The 20,181-nt window shown below is 31.4% G+C and overlaps 1 protein-coding gene across 3 annotated transcripts in view; it reads right to left on the reverse strand.

Moving 5' to 3' along the window:
• Window positions 1-1,066: 1,066 nt before the first annotated feature.
• Window positions 1,067-20,181, reverse strand: part of LOC107436086 (serine-rich adhesin for platelets) — a 49,653-nt gene continuing 30,538 nt past the window's right edge. For all 3 annotated transcript variants that reach the window (XM_016047653.3, XM_016047652.3, XM_043044770.2), the window contains 4 exons: window positions 11,817-19,815; window positions 9,518-9,646; window positions 4,477-4,594; window positions 1,067-1,186 (listed from right to left, as the gene is read on the reverse strand). In XM_016047653.3, coding sequence (XP_015903139.2) covers window positions 4,508-4,594; window positions 9,518-9,646; window positions 11,817-19,815 — 8,215 coding nt within the window. In that variant the 3' untranslated portion in view covers window positions 1,067-1,186; window positions 4,477-4,507. The remainder of the gene's footprint in view (window positions 1,187-4,476; window positions 4,595-9,517; window positions 9,647-11,816; window positions 19,816-20,181) is intronic.

Here is a 20,181-nt window from a genome sequence, read left to right on the forward strand (position 1 = left end):
ATATTCCCTTTTAGCTTGAGCAATAATGTCTGATAACTTTTTTCTACAGAAACACTATTACTATTAATGAGAAATATTAATAACAAAGATGTATATTTGGCATTGCTAACTAGGAAGTATTAAGTACAAATAGGCATTGGTAGAGTGAATACGGAGCATTCTAATTTAACAAAGAATAAATATTATCAGAATAAGGCATTATTAACAAGTGCATGACCTTAAACGGGTTGTTTTAAAATAATGTTATAAACAGCATTCTCCCTAAGCGTTTCTTGAAAGGCAGCCCACGCTGCTTGTCCTTTGATCGCTATAAATGCACCCTCTTTGCTGTTTTTGTAAAAGTAGGGCACCATCCCTTAAAACACTGTCTTTACATTCAGATTACATATTAAAAAAATTTATTCATTGTTTTTAAATAATTACACACTTGTAAAATTATCTGCACTTATAGGTTTAATTTTGATTACTAGATTATATTACAAATATTTACTTTGTTAGGATTATTCTAAACTGGTAAAATTTTTATTTTTTCTTCTTCAAAAAAATGCAAGTTGTTTATCAATTAATCATTTTTTTGCTAGTTTACTTTTTTTTAAAAAAATATGCACAAATACTGCTTTTTAGCATGCCTTTAATTATTTTTATAGACTACAAAATTTTTCCTTATTTTGATAATGAGAGATAATTACGATTTGAAATATACTCATATAAAATAGTATGAGAGGATAATTTAAAAATTTTTGAGCATAAAATTCAGTTATTACCAATATTACACATTTTTATAATATTTTCATCAAAATTCGAAGGGTATTTTATGGTAATTCTGTTTGAATAATTATATGCCCATTTGAGGATAAAAAATTCATGTTTTTACAGGCTCCAAGAATGCATGGATAAACAATTTTTGAGCTCTGACGTGAAGGCAAGTGGTCATGTTCTTAAGTGCTGATACAACTGGAAAAAATATTTTCCCAAAACCTCAAAAGTTGGAAGATATGTAAATGTTACATTTTACTTGAAATAAAAAAAAAACATTTTATAGTAACAAAAAGTACAACACAAAAACTCTGTGATAAATTTCTTTTTATATAAAAAAAACAAAATAGATTTCATAGAATGTACAAATATACAATTTATAAAACAGTGAATTTGTACAAGATGAAAGACGTCTAGAAAGTTCAGGTACCTAAAAAAATAAGAGAGAAATAGCAATATAATATATATTTTTAAATATTATCATTTGAAAAAATAATGCACTTAAAATAAATCTTTCTTTGTATTTTGAAAATCACATTAAAATTCTATAAAAATGACAAAAAATGTGTTGTTTTTCGTTGTTATCATTGTTGCGTGCCAACTGAATAAGTTATGAGAAAAAAATCACCAACCAGCAATTCTAAGTATCTAGACAGCTAGGATACTTATGAATCTTTCCTTATCACATAATATCAATGACAGCTGTGATCAATGTGTAATTAATATAAGTTATAAATTTCAATTTCGTTTAGATAAAAAAGCTTGAGCAAAAACAGGTATCTCTATTTTTTTCTTCTTCTTTTATTTAGTAACAAATCCAGGGGTCTGTCTAGGTTTTCTTGAGAGATACCAATTTTGTGAAAATTTAGACATAATTTGTCAAAAAATTTATATTAAAAAATAAACACAAAAATACGATAAGGTAATAAAATATTTTCAAAAATTGTCACTACAAATAAAAATAATTTAAGATTGGAAAATTTCTTTATATCTTTCTCCAAATATTCAAAAATAATTTTAAAAGTTTGGGCTTAAAATTGTATCCAAATTTAAAAATCCATAAAAATTAATGTCGATAGTTAAATTTCAACTTAAATTTAATAAATTCGTGCATTTAACAGTACTAGCACTAAAAGTTATTTTCATGATTAAAACATTTTCCCCTAGGTCATACAGAAAAAAGTTTTGCAGAGAAAAAAATGTATCATAAATGAAGGTCTGTTTGAATAAATTTACAATAGTGTTTCAGATATTGTTTAGAATAATGTTCAAATTTCGACGTCCTGTAAAGTTTATAGAGAGAGAGCCTTGTCATTTCATTTTTAAAAAAGAACTCCACAAAAAAAAAAGCTTTCTTTGATATAGTATAAGTGACCGGTTAGGTTTACCACATTGCACTATCTGACCTAACACATGCTACCTTTTCTGATCGTAAAGACACGCCTCCAAGTAGAACATCGAAGTCGCACACCATTAGCTGCAGTCAGTAAACGGGGTGGAGTGTGCGACCACTTTGATCAGCCTGCGTAAGGGGCGAGGGTGCTACGTATTAGTCCTCGTTATACTGTTTTATGGTAAAGTGCTTGACTTCGAGCACAAGTCGTCGGGCAACTAAAGGGATCCACCCCCTCTGCAGAGGATCAAAATTACGATGGCATGTCTTCGGATCATCCCCAGGGATGTTTCCCAGACAGTCCTCTATAGCCCATTGTACAGCTCTAGTGCGGCATAAATAATGTACCTACCATCACTTCATGTATAAAAATTAAAAAAAAAAAAAGAGTTTTTACATGCATGTAGGATATAAGGTTAATTCATTTCCCCATTTTATACCTTTATTCTCATTTTTAGGAAGGAAAAAATTGTTATTTGAAGTGATTGATTTTCATAGGGAGAGAGCGATGAGGATTGCATGCTTGTTACAGAAAAAAAGGGCTGACTGGAACGTTCTGCAGGAATACATATGCAAAAAAAAAATATGCAATACATGCACTGTAAGTGCGCAAAAAAACAGACCACCCTGAATAACTTTTGATCTAATTATTGGATCTTCCCATTCTCAAATATGATAATTAATAAGTGATTATGATATTTTAAGTAATGAAATCTGACAAAAAATAAACATATTTTCTTTGAATAAACATATCTTTTCTTCAACAAATTAGGATTACTGACCCTCAAAATATTGGGGGTAGCCACAACCTGGGAAATATGTTTCCACTAGTTGGGCTAGGAAAGCACTCCATAATATGGAGATCTTACTGTTTATTTTTTACATATTTCGCTATACCTCAAGAACTTTTTAAGCAAAATGAAAAATTTTTGTACACAATTATAAAATTAGTTTATCCAAAAATAATAACGTGTAAAAAATAACTATTAGTAAATGTTCATTATTTTATTTAAGAATGGCTGAAAAAATTTTGAATTGTAAGGTGTAAAATTTTTTGCATCATTTTAAAGAATATAATTTTACAAAGCAAAATTTAAAGTGTGAGTAGATCGGATGAATAGTTCCTGAGAAATTGAATTTCAAAAAAGTCAGATATTTGAAATTCGATTTCTCAAGAACTATTCAATTGATTTTTCTCAAATTTTGTATTTTAGCATGCAAAATTATATTCTTAAAAATGATGCAAAAAATTGCACTCCTAAGAATAAAAATATTTTTCGACTATTATTTAATAATAAAAAAAAATATTTACTGAAATTTATTTTTTGCATAGAATTATCTTTGGACAAACGATTATTATAATTGATTGCAAAAATTCTTCAATTAGCTGTAAAAGTTTTCGAGATATGGTGAAATACTCAATAAATAAAATTTACGTTAAGAAGTTCAAACTTTGAATCGCTCTCCTGACCAAACTATGGGGACCCTATTTCACAGATTGCGGCCTTATATTTTGGAGGTTAAAAATTCAAATCTGCTGAAAAGAAAGTATTTTATTCAGAGAAAGTACTTTTTGTGTCAAATTTTGTAACTTAAAATATCGTCTGCACTTATTAATTAGCCTATTTGAGGTTGCCCCTTTGAGCCATTAAGATTGAGTCCTAGAACATGAAGATCTGATCATTAGATGGAAAGTTTCTCAGGGTGGTCCCTTTTTATGTGCACTGTACATGGTACAAATAATAAAACTAACGCATATAAAAGAGATGAAAAATTGTTCGTTTTGATGTTATGTAAATTATTATTATTTTTTGTTCAAATGAAAAGAATTTATAATACAATATAGAATTTTTAATACAAAATATTGGGTATGCATTGTTAAATTATTCTGTTTCATCACATATTCATTTGTCAGCATTTCCGCATGTTTTTCAATACAAAGTACTTAGAAATCTCATTGGCCAGTGTATTTGCGGTTAAAGAGAAGGCTAAATAAAACTTCGTATTCTTATTAAATTTTTAAGATGACATTTATGTCATTATAAATCTATAATTCAAAGTGTAGAAAAACTTTCTTACTTTATAGAATTGAGACTGCTTTTAAACTACTTACTTGCAATTTTGCTATTGATCTATTCTATTAAATATTTTATGAGATATGCATTATCAATTTTGAAGCTTCAAAAAGTAATAGTTTGAGTCAAAATATTAGTGGGGTAAAAAACAAACTAATATTTTGTGAAAATCATTTTAGAAAATTACACAGGGAAAAGAACCCTTCCAATCCTAGTTATGGTTGCATTCATGAAAAATCAATTTTAATATACCTGGCGTGAGGCAAACATTTGTGATGTCTTCTCAGGAATATTTTGGCATTGAAACATAACTAACAACCAGTTTCCTGATCTTCTCATGGTTTAAAACATAATTACAGTTTGAAAATATCTGAAAACAAATCATCATAAGTATCAAACAAAGAACATAATTATTTTATTTTTTAAATATGAACATTAACAAAAGCAAACAATTATTATTGAAGTGCTGAAATTTGCTCAATTCATTTTCGGAAATTTTACTGAACATACAAAATGCAGTTTTAATCCAGATACCTTTTTACCTATGAATATTTGCAAGTTGACCTTTATCATCAAGATATCAATTTATTCCATAGAATAAATGGGAGTAAAAACCTTTGTAACTTGTCTACGATTGACTGCTAAATAAGTCAAATTTGTTTAGGGGTGTCCCCTACATAAAATGACTAAAAAAAAAACTTTTTCAGAAAATTTAGAACTATACTATTTTGTCACGCATTAAAATTATACTCAATTAGTTAATATTTAAAGCTAATCTAAGTCTCTTCATGAGTTGACCATAAAAGAAACTTATGAGGACTTGTGTAATAAATATGTTTGTAAGTACTATAATATAAATTTCTAAATGATGAAATAAATACATTTTTAAGTTTTATAATAGCCTCTACATATGTTTTAATGCATTGAGATTTGAAAAAAAAAATATTTATTATAAATAACTGGCTTTTAAGTTTTCTAATTGCCTACATGTATATTTTAATGCATTGCCTATAGGTATATTTAACCCCTGGTTTGTGGATCAAATGGTAATGGGCTGCATAAGGAACATTAAATTATTTCTTTTATTCACAGTGGAGTATTTTTCTTGGGTTTGCACAGCTTTCCACACATGAGATAATCTGGCAGCCACCAAGCATGTAATAGTATTTTATTTTTGTTTAAATACATGTTTTGCTTTAAACATGAACAATCAACATTCCTTCCCGCCACTCTCAGCAGGACAAAATAAAATTATCAAACATTGACCTGAATGCAGAGAAAAAATGTTTGGGGAGCACTGTTTAATGTATTGAAATTTGAAAAAGATTAGTTATAAATAACTGACTTTTAAATTTTTTAATCGTTCATATATAGTTTTAATGTATCGAAATTTGAAAAAAAAAAAAAATAAAACATAAAACATTTATAACAAACAACTAGCATGCATAACTAACAAAGTGTGCATATCCAATTTTTTAAACTAATCAGTTTATTATTAAATTCGAGTCATAAATTATAATTCATTCAGTGAATATTTTCATTTTTTAAGATATATGGCATAGTTGACAAATAAAATATTAATGTTATATTATAAAAAAAAATTATACAACTATATTTCATTTTTTAATTCGCGATCGTAATGAACTATAAGGGGCATTGTTGTATGAGACGAATACCTGCGATTTCTATATGAACAGTAATTCAGTTACTTACTCTGGAGACGTCTTTAATGTAGTGTGCAGCATTGTAACGTTCCTTCTTTATTGTGGCTTATTAAATTTAAAAAAGAAAAATTTTGATATTCTTTCTTATGCAAACGAAAACAAAATGGTATATTTTTTTTTTGAGAAGGAACATCCAAAACACATGGGAAAAATATTTGTGAATAAACAGAAAAAGTATGTAAATTCTTATGAGAGTTAAAACCTAATGCCTAAGAAATAGTTTTACTAAATTTAATGATGTAACATGAAAGGCCCATTTAAACTTTACATTCCATAGTTTTAAGAATCATAATACTTCAAAAATTAAAATGAACAAAAAGTAGGACATAAAGCCTCATAATTTTATATAATTTAATTTTGTAAACAAAGTTTCATGACAACAATTTAAATCAAAAAAGTTTAATTTTCAATAAAAATCATTATTTAGAAACTAAAAAACGTAAAATAAAGAATGCTTACGAAACAAAACAAAAAACAATTCTTTTTTGACGCCATTTCTCAGTGCTACGAAAATTCGTCTTTGGGATTTGCCAAAAAAAAACAAAAACAAGATGCAATTTTATTTTTTCAAGAGCGAAAAATTTGACTGAAAAAACGAAAATGTACCAACTCACATAAAGTGTTTTATTTCATGATTTGTCGCAAAACATTTTAGGTGTAGAGTGGCGGCACTTAAAAACCGCCAAATCTGTAGTTGCGGTGGCGTTAATACGTAAGTACCGTATTTTTATTCCGTACTTTTCTGAATTATATTAATTCAAACATTAGAATGTTCAAGAAGTATACATAAACACATAATGTTATACCATTTAATTTTTCAAAAAAACTATTTTAATAACAAATTTTATTAAAGAATTATGAACAAAAAACGTACAATAAAGAATTCTTAGGATATAAAAAAAAAAAAAAACGATTTTCAAAATTCCTCATATTGAAATAAAAAACTTCCATAATGTTTCTTTTTTTATTCTTATAGTGCTTAATTATTAGAGATAAGAAAACCATTGTGTAGAGAACTATCATCAAATAAGAAAAAAAAATTATTTATAAGTAAATTTTTTATTATAAAAATCATAACACTTACCTGATTTATGAATTCGGAGAATTCCAAAATGATATGTTCTTTGTTTGAAAACTGTATTCTCAAATAATATATAAATAGTTTATCCCTTCATTACTTTTAGATAACATACCATGCAGCAAAATTTTATAATTGTAAGATCTCGATATGAATTTTGTAGCTTAAAAACAGAATAGCTGAATTCTAGTTGAAATTATTCTTTTAAAACTAAAAAAACACTTACCAAGAAAACAATAAAAATTTATTACAAATCAGCACAAATGATACTATTTCAAGTAATTCGGATGGTTCTTTCTTGTTATTTTCCGAATTATATAGATACAGAAATATAGACTATTCTATGATGAAGAAGAATATAAGTATTACAGTGCTGTACATTCTGAATTCACATTATTCATTGGAATGACGAAAGCAATGTTGACTTCACTTTAATTTGTAATGAATTGAAGACAGAAAAAATTATTTTACCGTAATACACACATCTGTAACAGCAAGTGATCATGAAATCGGATGTTATGATGTTGGTAATAGAAAGGTAAACATTATCGAGAAATTGTTTTTCAAATGCTTGGCGTATTCAGCTTCAATGTTTGCCATGTTCTGGTTAGTTTCTTTAAGTTCTTCTACTTTTTCCTTAGGGAAATTTTGCTTCTTATTTGCTGCTAAGAAAATGGCGTTCGTCATTGCCAATGGTTACGATGGAATTAATGACGGATATTTTCAGGCTCCCTCTAGAGGGCGTACTCAAGGGTTGCGATCGCGAATAAAAGTAGAGTTCCAATTATCTGAGCTTACGCTTTAACCGAACTATAAAATATTTCAAGGATTTTTCTGTTCTAGTTTATTTTTAAAACTACTGACGAAAAAAATTCTGAATTTGAAAACTGAATTTTGTCCTAGTATATTTTTTATTTTTAAAACTACAGGCAAAAATAATTCTGAATTTGAAAACGAAATCCAACAACCTAATCCGATGAAATGATCATTAATATCGTCAATAACAAAAATGAATCTAGCGACGATAAAGACAGTGAAAATCAATATATAAAAATCTCTCATACAGATGGACTATAAGCTATCAAAAGTGCTGAAAGTGAATATATAGAACAACAAGATGCCTCAGCAGCCTTTCTGTTTCCCTGAAAAATGGTGAAGCATTGCTGCAGAAAAGTGCCAAAGTAATGTAAAACAAAAAACAATTAAAGACTTTTTTAAGTAATAACTCTTTTATTCTCGTATAATTTATTTATTTCAAATGGCGGGGGTGAATTGACATGTTAAAGAATAAAAACACAGGAACATAACAATAAAGTAAAAAGTCATTTCCTCAGGATTGCTCGTTTCCCAATATTGCTCAGTAGACGACGACCCGCAGAGGGCCCTGCAGCACAGGATGTGGCCGCCATCCAAAACAGCTTGGCTCTTGCACAGAGAACAATAGGGATCAGGTGCCAGCCCTAAACGAAACTGGTGCGCGGCTAGGCAATCAGGTCCAGTATATAGTCGAAACTGAGTCATCGCTACGCGGCGCGGCCGGCCAGTCTGGAGTGGTGTTCTCTCGAAGATCTCTCCACACTTTGGTTTTTACCCTTTCTGATAATTGGTGATGGAAATCCCCATTGATTTTTGATCTAACAATCCTTTTTGAAGTTGAAAAGGGGACTGGGCTACAAAGAGCCTGGAGAATTCTTGTGCTTATCCTTGCCAAAACATCAGCTCTCTCATTTCCTGCAATATCACAGTGCTCGGGAATCCTTTGTAGGGCTACATTTTTACCAAATTGGTGGAGTTTATGTATCGCAGCCTGACATTTTAGAACATCGCAAGTGGAAGGGCAATGCATAGATTCAATCGAGCAAAGTGCCGCTTCGAGTCTGAAAGGATAACCACATTTGAAAAAGACTCAATAAACAAAAAAGCTGTTCGAGAGCGATACGGATAGCACCAACTTCCCTGTCAAAATCAGATCTATTGGCACCCACTGGGGCACCAAAGGAGAAGAGACTATAAAAGATACCAGCTCCAGCATTTGGTTGATCCAGATCGAAAGAGCCATATGCAAAAACTCTCAGCCAGAGCGGTTCCGGGTAACGGATTCCCATTATCTCCAGCACAAGAAGGTGGGGAGCAGAGGTAGACGTTTCACTTTTGACAATGTGATAATAATAGTACGCTCTTATAAGTAAGCTGTTTAATTATAACATGAATTGTATGTGGTATAAATTTTGCATTTGTTAAATGTATTACATTTATACCTACTCTTTCCTTTTTTTTTTATACTCTTTGCTTTAACCGAGCTTTTCAGTTATCCGAGTGAGTTGTGGTCCCCATTAACTCGGATAATCGTGTGGATCACGGCTCGGATAATCGGGACTCTACTGAAATATGACATTATATTATAGAAATTTTTAAAAAACCTCCACTTTGGATCCAGGAGGTCCAGATAAACGAGTGTGTACTTTCAAGCTATAACTTTCCCTAGACTTACTTTAGGCACAGCTCTCCTCATGATATCCTTGTAATCATCTTTGTTTATGACGCCTGAACTGTAGAATGGCTTCAGCACCATTTTAACCTCAGCTGCAATATCTTCCATAAATGCCTGTTTCTTGTCAGCCTTAAAAAATAAAAAACATCTAAATAAAATATCTTATATTCTTTCATCTATTCTGTGATGTGTTCAAATTGAGGATGAGACATTAGAACATGTAACATTGTGCAAAAGTGTTCTACATGAATAAATAATACTAAATAACTTGGGAAAAGTAAACAAAACAGTTGTGCAAAATTGTGTATAAAATATTTTCTATTATTTAAAAACCAAATTATTATTATTATTTTAAACCTTTTCTCTAATGATATAAATCATCAATATAATTGCGTAATCTTTTTATACCACAGAGTTGACAGAATAAAGAATCAATCTATTTTCAGAGATTCTGTCCACATTTGATAAACATAACTGCATAAAATTCAAAACCATTACATGCTTGCTAAAATGTTTTGTCTTTAGTAAAAAAGATGTTATTTCTCAAACTTTCTTTTCCATCCACACATTTAAATTTGTAGAACTAAGAAAAAGAGGCAATCAATAATTTGAAACAATTAAAAGTCAATGCAATGGATTTTTTAATCTTTTCTTAGTGAATAATATACGCTACACTTTTCTAATATACCCTTACCACTTGCATTTTTTATTTTTTCAAGAGTCAGGGGGTCCTGTGGGGTTTGCCCTGGCAGCCACATCCTCCGGGTCATTTTCAAAATTTATTATTCAGTTAAAATGTTACTTGGATAAGATATTATTTTACTTGGCAATTTGAGTTCTGTATTATTATTTTACGAAATAAAAGTTTTACTCTAATTAATAGTCTGCTTTCATCATCTATAATTTTTTTTTATTTTCAATATATATATTATCAGTAATTATCTCTTTTTTCTTATCTGAATCAGATTAGATACACGAGTTTGTTCACCTCCAGAACAATGTCAGGTTGTTAAAATAGATCTTCTTGTGACACGAGAAGCATATGCATATGGGGAGGAGTAGTTTCCCACCCTATAGCGCTTATTACATGAGAATTTAATGGTCTTTAAGTGGCAGGAAGTTAAATATGGTCTTTTTTGTTTTCCCTCAAATTTTATAACAGCACCTTCACTACAATACCTTCAAGAATTAGAATGTCCCATGTAACAGGCAAAGAGAATCCATAGGTACATCAACCGGAAACTGCTCACAGAGGATTAATATTGAGTGCTGTTAGGCTAATTTCAGTTATAGCCCAAAACCGCACAGAAATGTTGAGTAAATTCTGCCACCTATGTCGAGGTGCATTGCACCTGTTCCCAGTCGGTATCCTAATTGGTCTTTTCCACTGAAATACTGATTTTTCAGCTTTGTCTTTGAATTTTGCATAGTGACTTCAAGTAATAAATAAATTATCTATGAAATAATAATTGCTTCACATAAGAACTAAGTAAAATAAATTTAAAACTAGTGTAATAGATCAGCGATTCCCCCTAAAGTTCAGAGAAACCCAGGGATTCCGTGGAGGAGTCACTGCGGTTCTATGAGTTAGGACTTTTTTTTCTCCATTAATGATATTTGAAATCTGTAATTTTATTCACATTAAGTCTACAATCCATTATTTGTTTAATATTGTGCTTTTTTAGTTATTAATCAATTTCGTTCATTTATTTAATAAAACAAAATGTCAGGGAAAAAAATAGTATTATTTAAAATAAAAATTCTGATAACAATATACTAAAAAAAAAAAAAAAAATTATGAAAAATATAAGCATTATAAAAAAAAAATGCACAAATATTTCCCATAAAATCTTTCAATTCAATAAATAACCATTCTTAACATTCATTCCATGGGTAACCATTCTTAACATTTAGAACAGTTCTTTCTATTTTCATTTGAACAAAAATAATAATTCAGCTTATTTTATGAAGTATTTTCTAAATGATTAGTAGCGTTTCTTTGGTAAATATGTTTACAACTGCTAATAAACTTTATTAATTAATAGCCAGCCCTTTCATCCCTTCAGTGGGTCAGTCAATAAAATGAGTACCAAGCATGCTTGAGGACTAAACACTGAGGGTTCCGCTGACCATCCAACCGGAACATCTGCTCTTGCACTTCAGGTCAAGAAGAGTAGGCCTTGTCTCTCTATGGGCTGTTGCGCCCCTGAGTTTAGTTTAGAGTAGCCAGAAAAAAACTGGGAACCACTACAATAGATAAACAAGCAAACAAATAGAACAATAAGAAAGTTTCACTCACTTTTTCCTCCTTTATCTCTTTGGGGTGAGGAGAGAGGGAGTTGTTCTTTACCATTTCAAACTCAAATCTTCCATTTATACTCACGGAAGAAGAATTCTTTATAATATCTTCAGCAGCTTGGCTGAGCACATCCAAAACATTCTTTTTCGATTTAATCTTTTTGTTAGAAGAACTGGTGGACTTCTCTTTCTTTGGAAATTTTTGTAGCAACATTTTATCTTTGTGGGTGGCATCCATTTCCTTGTGTTTCTTTCTCAACAAGTCTCCATCTTTACTATCATTACGTTTTCTTTTAGACGATGGAACTTTGACCATTTCTCCCTTGTAAAAACATTCTGAATCATGCTCGGTGGAAGTCTTTGTAAATTTCTGAAACAGACTGGAATCTTTTGATGACTCGTTATGAAGAACCTTAGAAGTAGAATAAGGAGAATCAATGCTTAGGTCACAGTCAAAATCTAAAGGTTCTTGTTTAATACAGCTAAGAGGAATCATCTCTTCCACTGATGGTGCATTTGAGGCAGATTCATCTATTTCTTTTTTAATTAGTTTCTCTATATCAGAATATGAATTTGAGTCATTACAGAATTCCTCTTTTATTACTTTCCCTTTGTTACTGGCTTCTTGATGATGTTTAATATACTTGTCACTAATTTCTTTTTCATCCCCTTCAAATGTCTTTCTTTTTTTTCCTGAGTTGCGTCTAGACTCCTTTGCATTCAAATCATCTGAGCTGTGCATTTTGTGTTCCTTTTTATCCTTCCCATTCAATTCATCTTTATGACTTTTGTAGTACCTTTCATCTTCGCCATCATGTTTACTCTTTTGCTTTGCCTTAATATTCGAATAATTAGTGCCAGACAAATTTTCCTTGAACCACTGAGACTTGCATTCAACACTTTTAATCTGTTTTCCTTCTCTTTTACTTTTGATCTTCAAATATTCAGAGCCAAAAGAATCATCCTTAGATCTCTGAGATTTGTGTTTAGAACTCTTATTTATTTTATCTTCTGCTTCACTTCTGCAATTTGAGTTTTCAGAATGAGATACGTCATCCCCAGACTTTTGAAATCTGCGATCAGAATTTTTATTTAGTTTGCCTTCTCCCTTATTCTTAACTTTTAAATATTCAGAGTCAGATGAATCATCTCTGAACTTCTGAGATTTGTGTTCAGAAATCATATTCCTTTTGCTTTTTCCTTCACTTCTGATATTTGAATGTTCAGAATCAGATGAATTATCCTTGGACTTCTGATATCTGCACTCAGTATTTTTATTTCTTTTGTTTTCTCCGACTTCTGAACATTCAGATTCAGAAGAATAGTCCTTGGATCTTTGAGATTTAACCTTTACACTTTTATAGAGTTTGCTTTCCTCCTTACTTCTCTGCTTTGAATATTCAGAATCTGAGGAATCATTCTTGGATCTCTCAGATCTATATCTTTTATCTTCTCTTTTTCTTTTGATTTCAGAGCATTCAGAGTCAGAAGAATCATTTCCAGAACTCTCAGTTTTTTGTGTAACATATTTATTTATTTTGCTTTCTTTCTTACTTCTGATGCCCGAGTATTCCGAATCTGAAGTATCATCTTTTGAACTTTGAAAATTATGTCCAGTAATTTTTTTGCTTTCTTCTTTACTTGTTGTTTTGCTCTGCACAGTATGAAAATGTTTCTCACTCTTTTTTAATGGACTAGTATTAATATTTTTCAAAGTTTTCTCTTTATTTTCAAATTGATTATGTTTATAGCAACGATGCTCCTTTCGGCTTTTTGTTGACTCGCTGCAATCTTCTCTCAATTTAGCTTTATGCATATTTTCTTTATGTTTATGACTGTGACTATCTTCTACAAGCGAGCTTTCTCTATCATTGAACAATTCTAATTTATCTTTTTTGGGCATCTTTTCTTTTGATGATTGACTTCTATCTGGGGTTTTTTCATGACAATCATCAAAAGAACTTTTCTTATTTTCTATGCGCACTTTTTCTTTCAACGATTTACTTATACCGGTAGTTTTATCACGGCAATCGTCAGTAGAACTTTCTCTACTACTATTTAACAGCTCTTTATTTTTTGTGTGCATAGTTTCTTTTGATGACTGATTTTTGCTGGTGTCATGAGACTCGTCTGAAGGCGAGTTTTCTCTAGAGTAACTAGCAGCAATTTTGGAATGCTTTTCAATCTTTTTATCTTTCAATTTATCCTTACCATGAATTTTTTCTCTTGTTGATAGCCTTTTCTCTGGGAATTCGTCACAGTAATTATCTTTCAAGTAGCTTGATGTCTGTTTCGAAAAAAATTGATCATTTGATATTAATTTATCCTTTTCGTGTGTATTTTTTTTAGGTGGCATGGTCTTATCATGGGAATCATATTTCTTAGAAGCATCAGATAACCGCTTTGCTGAGGTTTTTGTCAATTCCTCTTTATTAGATATCTTCTCGTGCATATGCATTTTACTTCCATCATCAATCCTACTTTGGCTTTCTACCTCTTCTTTAAGGTGCTTATGATACTTTTGCTTATCAGCTTTTTGCTTTTTCTTTTGTAACTTTATGTGATGAGGATCTGAATGATCAAAATCACTTGAATCTGATTGCACGGCTATTTCATGATTTTTAATGAGTGGAACATTCTCATAACTATATTTTTTCCTTTCACGTTTATCTTTTAACTCTTTCTCGTTTAAGTGCTTCAACTTGTTCGTATTTTCAGAGGAGAGGCTTTCCGAGTGTTTTCCTTCACTGTTGGGAATGTCAACACAACTAATTTTTTTTAATGAATCAGCTGATTCCCGCCTAGATTTTTGGTGTTTTAACTTTTCAGTTGATTCGCACCTAAACTTATGCTGCTTTATATTTTCACGGGAAACATTCTTACCAGCACCTATTTTGTTCAATGAATCAGTTGAATCCTGCATGGACTTTCTTTTATTGAACTTTTCATGTAGAGTAGAATCTGCTTTACTTAGACCTTTATCGTTTTCCTGTAGTTTGCTATGTAATTTAAAAAAACTGTTATCAATATCTTTTGGAATTTCTTTATCATTTAAGCCTGCATTGTTTATACTTTCCTGAAGGCAGACCTTATCCTTCACAGTAGAAGAGGTCAACAACTGATTTACAGATTCATCATTGTTACTGCCACTTGATAGACAATTCAACTTATTCGTTTGAAAAAGGCTTCTGTTACCCTTTTTATCTCCAGTCTGTTCAAAAGAAAAAGTTTTTCTCACTAATGCTCTGTTGACTGGTGTTAGTCTAGACTGATAACTGGGCATAATGACTTGAGGTAAATTTTTATGTATACCTAAATTTTTAGGAGCTTCTTTCTTTTCAGCACTGCTTTTTGCTTTTGATAGAAAAAATTTGATTTCTTCAGGGTCATCTCCACTAACTTTATTTTTGACTTGATCAGATCTGTTTGCAGAGGCTTCACTATCATCAAGGGTATGTAAACAGTCCAACGCTTCATTTATAACAGGTTCACCACTTTTATTTTTTATTTGATCTAATCTACTTGAAAGCAACTCATAATTATCAGGAGCAAGTTGAGTTGCAGGTAAACTTTCTGAATCTTCGTTTGAAACAGTCTCGTCTTCCAACTGGTTAAACTTGCTCGATGATACTCTACAATCATCAAGAGCAATTTGGGTTGTGGGTAAATCATCAGAATTTTCATTCAATTTAGGATCATCAAGAGCAGGTTGAGTTGCATTTAAATCATCATAATCTCCATTCAACTTAGATTCCTCAGTTTTGTTCTTAAATGATTTGAACTTATTTAAAGGCATTCCCTGTTCATCAAGAGCAAGTTGAGTTGCATTTAAATCATCATAATCCTTATTCAAATTAGATTCCCCAGTCTTGCTCTTAAACGAGTTGAACTTATTTAACGGCATTCCCTGATCATCAAGAGCAAGTTGAGTTGCATTTAAATCATCACAATCTTCATTCAAATTAGATTCCCCAGTCTTGCTCTTAAACAAGTTGAACTTATTTAACGGCATTTCCTGATCACCAAGAGCAAGTTGAGTTGCATTTAAATCATCATAATCTTCATTCCGCTTAGATTCCCCACTCTTGTTCTGATACGAGTTGAACTTATTTAAAGGCTTTCCCTGATCATCAAGAGCAAGTTGAGTAGAAGGCAATTCATTAAAATCTTCATTCATAGAATCAGAATAATTGCTATTATTTTTTAAAGTTTCTGGCACTTTTTCCCCCTTTTCGGGTAAAGTGTTTTCTTGCTCACCACCTGAAGGCGATTTCATCGGCAATGGTTCATATAAATCCCCATCACAGGCACTGGAAATAAACGTATTGCTTGTTTGTGAGTTTACAGCTTCGAGACTGGATTTCAAATGTGGTATTGCAAGTATCTTAAAATTCGGTTCAGAGAGCTTTTTGAAGTTCTCTGAAGTTAAATTTTCAACCTTTTCATTATTTTCTAACGGATTATCATTCACTAAATTTGATAGAGGCTCTTTTATTTCATCCAGATAATTTTGATTCTGTTTTGGGTTATTTTGCACAGGTACAAAGGAAGCGAAAACTGGAGAATCAGAACTGTTTTGATTTTTTTCATTACTTTCTACATGTTCTTTTGCAGGGAATTTATCGTCCTTATTAGCTTCACCAGGTACCTGAATTATATTAGATGTTAATGAATCTAGTTTATTTTCTTCAATACACACTTTACTTTTTAAAAAGGTGTTACAGTGATTGTTTGATTGATTGTTTGATTGATTTTCATTATTAATAGACCTGAGTGAGATATCTTTTCTTTTAGATTTATTTGAGTCAGATGTGCCATCATAATTTTCTGAATCAGATGTAGATAAGTTCTTGTGAGAGGTTATAGCAGGTTGTGTGGCTGGTAGATCATCACCTCTGCCTGCAAGGAAAAGTTGTGTTTCAGGTAAATCAAGATCTTCAACAACAAACGGCTGTGTTTCTGGAAAATCGAATATGTCCTGACTATCGAATGAACTACTATCATTATTAACTTCTAATGTATTTGAAGGCTTGCAATCTGCAGGTTGAGTTGCAGATAAGTTACCCGATTCCAGGTGGATAACAGAAATTACATTATGAGATTCAAATTTTTTATGTCCACTTTCAAAAGGTTTTTTAAAAGCATTGGCATCTTTTTGCTTTGAAGTTAAAATAGTTTCATTCATTAATATGTTTGAAGTACTTTCAGTGTTTTGACACGGATTTAATGGATCCATTTCGTTGCTCATCTTCTCAGTGATTTTTGAAGTGGAAGTAACTTCAGATATAACTGATTTTTGGAAGTTGCAGGTTTTGGATGGGCCAGAGGTTTGACTAGGTACTTCATAAATTTGCTCTGAAACACAATTTTCAGGCACATCAATTGACGGAATGCTTAATTTGTCATTTAATCCATTGTCTTGGATCAAAGAGAGAGGGATCTCCTTCAACTTTGGAAGTGGTTTAGATGAAGTTATGTTAGTTGTAACAATGCAGGTGTTAATTTCTGAATTTTTATTATAAGTAGCTGAGTCTAATAAGGTATTGCTCTCAATTAAATGCTTTGCGTGCAGATTGTTAGAAGTGACACCCATACCACTACCATTTTCATCAGAAAAACTGTTAACATCTTTAAACTTTTTACAATCAGAAGTCAGCATGCCTGAGTCCATGTTATCTGTTTTTGGATGTTCACTGTTTGAATGTTTACCTTCCTCCAGCACGGTGCATTGCGTTACAGAGCCACGATTTTGAGTGATTATTCTTACATTGTTCAGTTCTGAGGGTCGACTTGGTGGCAACTCAGAAGGCAGTTCTTTTGGGTGAGTATCACCCTGTTGTTCAGTCTTAATTTTGGGATTATTCTGTTTCAAAAAATGATTGGCAAGGTTATTTTTAAGATTCTGAACCAAGGTTAAAATTTGAGCAGGTGACAGCTGTTTCACAAAATCGGCATTGCTCATTAAGGAGACAAGTTGGTCAGGAGAGAAAGCTTCAGTTGGACTTAAAGTTGAAGAACTAGGTTTATTTTCACTGATAGATGGTAAAATAAAAACATCATCATCTCCTACAGACTGAAAGTCTCTTGAAGGACAATTGTCTGATACAATCGAAGTTGCGGAAGTTCTTGGTGTGAGAGGCAGATCATTTCCTTGTGTAGAAGCATTTGCCCTTTGGGTGTCAGAGAAATCACAAGTTGAAGCTATCTGCGTCAGTGGCAAGTCAGTTACTGAAGCTCTTTGTGTAGAAGGAAGTTCATTTGAAGAGTCACTCGCAATTATTTTTGATGTACCAAAGGGAAAAGATGGCCCAGGAACTGATAATGATGGATCTTCACTTTTTATCAATTTAGCAGCACATGAAGGCTGTACTTTCTTACCATGTGGTGCATCATCTAAAGTCTTTGATTTTGATGGTCGTTTTTCTGAATTAGCCTTTTCCTTTGAACATAAGGTAGAAAGTTTATTTTTTAGCAAATCAGCTTGCTCTTGAGCACTTATTCCAAGGGAACTAGATGAACTACTCACAGAGACATTCAAGAGTGAACTATTTTCCAACCTTGATTTATGTCCTTGACTGTTTGGAATTGTGACTCTAGGTTGTGTTGATGGTAGTTCTTCAACAGAGGATGATCTAGAAGATAAAGAGGTTCTGCCACTTAAGTGATCACATGTTTCTTCGTCGGATAATGGTTCTTCTTTTATATTCAATACCATTTGATTAACATCTGTTGCTTGAGATTCACTGAATGATGAATAATGAATCTTATTTTGAATACTCGAATTAGAATCATTAATTGGTTCTTTTTTTATCGTCACATTTTTAAACATTTCGTTCGATGCATAAGAAGTGTTTTCACTTGCCGCAGGGGTTGCATTACTAGGTGAAAGATTAGATCTTGGTTTTATAGAATTAATTGATTCCTCTTTACGAAAGGGCACATTTTTATTATCCCTGGAAGCGGTAATTCTAGAACTGGTGTCATCTAAATTCTCAAAGAGACTCTGGGAAGGTTCATAGTCTGCACTGCTTTCATCAGTATCCTCATAAAATTGATCACTATCTTCATTGGTTGTTTGAGTACTTACACCATATCCTTTGGTCAAAACTGAACTACATGCATCAGAATTGGATGGATTGGAAAGGGAATTAATCAAACTTTGGGATTGTTCCAAATCACTATCATCATCAGATAAGGCACTTTGAGTGGATAAGGAAAGATGGAGTGGTGCTGATTTTGGTATGACTGGGGTCATTTCGTCATTAACTTCAGATGAAATACTGACATTTTTTAAAGTTTTGTTGGACACAGATGAACATACATTTGATGATTCAGAAGAGTTAAAACGATTGTAAAACATGATTCTTTTACTCCTAATATAATCAGATGAGCATTCATTTTCTGTGGTGGAATTGTTCTCATCTGAGGAGTTCAGTTTTGCAGCGGTAATCACATTTTCAGAAGATTTAGAAGCCCAGGGTTTTGAGTCATAAAAAGAAGGATTTTTAAAAGGTTTGTTGGTGTCAGGATCATGAAAAGTATTTTTCCACAATTCTTTTTTTGTTGGAGACATTTTGTGTTGAGAATGGCTATCTGCAGATTGTGGGGAAGGTATTTTTTCAGTTATTTTTTGCTGCTTGGGTCTGATAGATCTGGAGATTTTCTTGGAACTGGATGAGTTTTTGGGTAACACATCAAAAGGTTTTTTGAACTCAGAGTTGGGGGAGCTATTCTGAGCAGGAATTTTGGATGAACTACTGGATAGTTTAAGTTTAGGAATAGCACCATTTTTAGCTGATGATAAACATGTCTTTGATGATGTCTGAGAATTCTCTTTAGAAATTTTTTTGGTAGTATTGTTTTCACTCTTTTTTGCCGTCAGGGATCCATCTGATTGAATGAGAACTTTATCAGGTTTTGAATATAGAAGTGTTTGACTTGCTAAAATGTTATCCAACAAGTTAATGGATGATGTAGAGGCTTGCACTATGGGTCTTGTCCTAGATTAAAAATAAATAAATTCACTGCATAGAGAAAACAAATTTTAAAACCATAATAAATGAAACAGATAAAAGATAGAATTGAATTGCATTTCTCCAATAACTGACCTGCGACACTTTTATAAAAAAAATTCAAATTAAACTGGAATAGTTAAAATTTTAAATTTTACAGCTTGAAATAAGAGTAATATAGTTTTACTAAATTGTTTAGCAGCATTTTGCTACTTGAAATGAAAATAAAATCCTAAACACTTTTATAAATTCAATATTAAAATTTAAAAATTGAAATTAATGCAAAATAATTTTTAAAAAAATTATAATTAAAAGTATAACCAATCAATATAATTAAAATTATTTTATGATAAG

Source organism: Parasteatoda tepidariorum, chromosome 9 (assembly GCF_043381705.1).
Source record: "Parasteatoda tepidariorum isolate YZ-2023 chromosome 9, CAS_Ptep_4.0, whole genome shotgun sequence".
Classification (NCBI taxonomy): domain Eukaryota; kingdom Metazoa; phylum Arthropoda; class Arachnida; order Araneae; family Theridiidae; genus Parasteatoda; species Parasteatoda tepidariorum.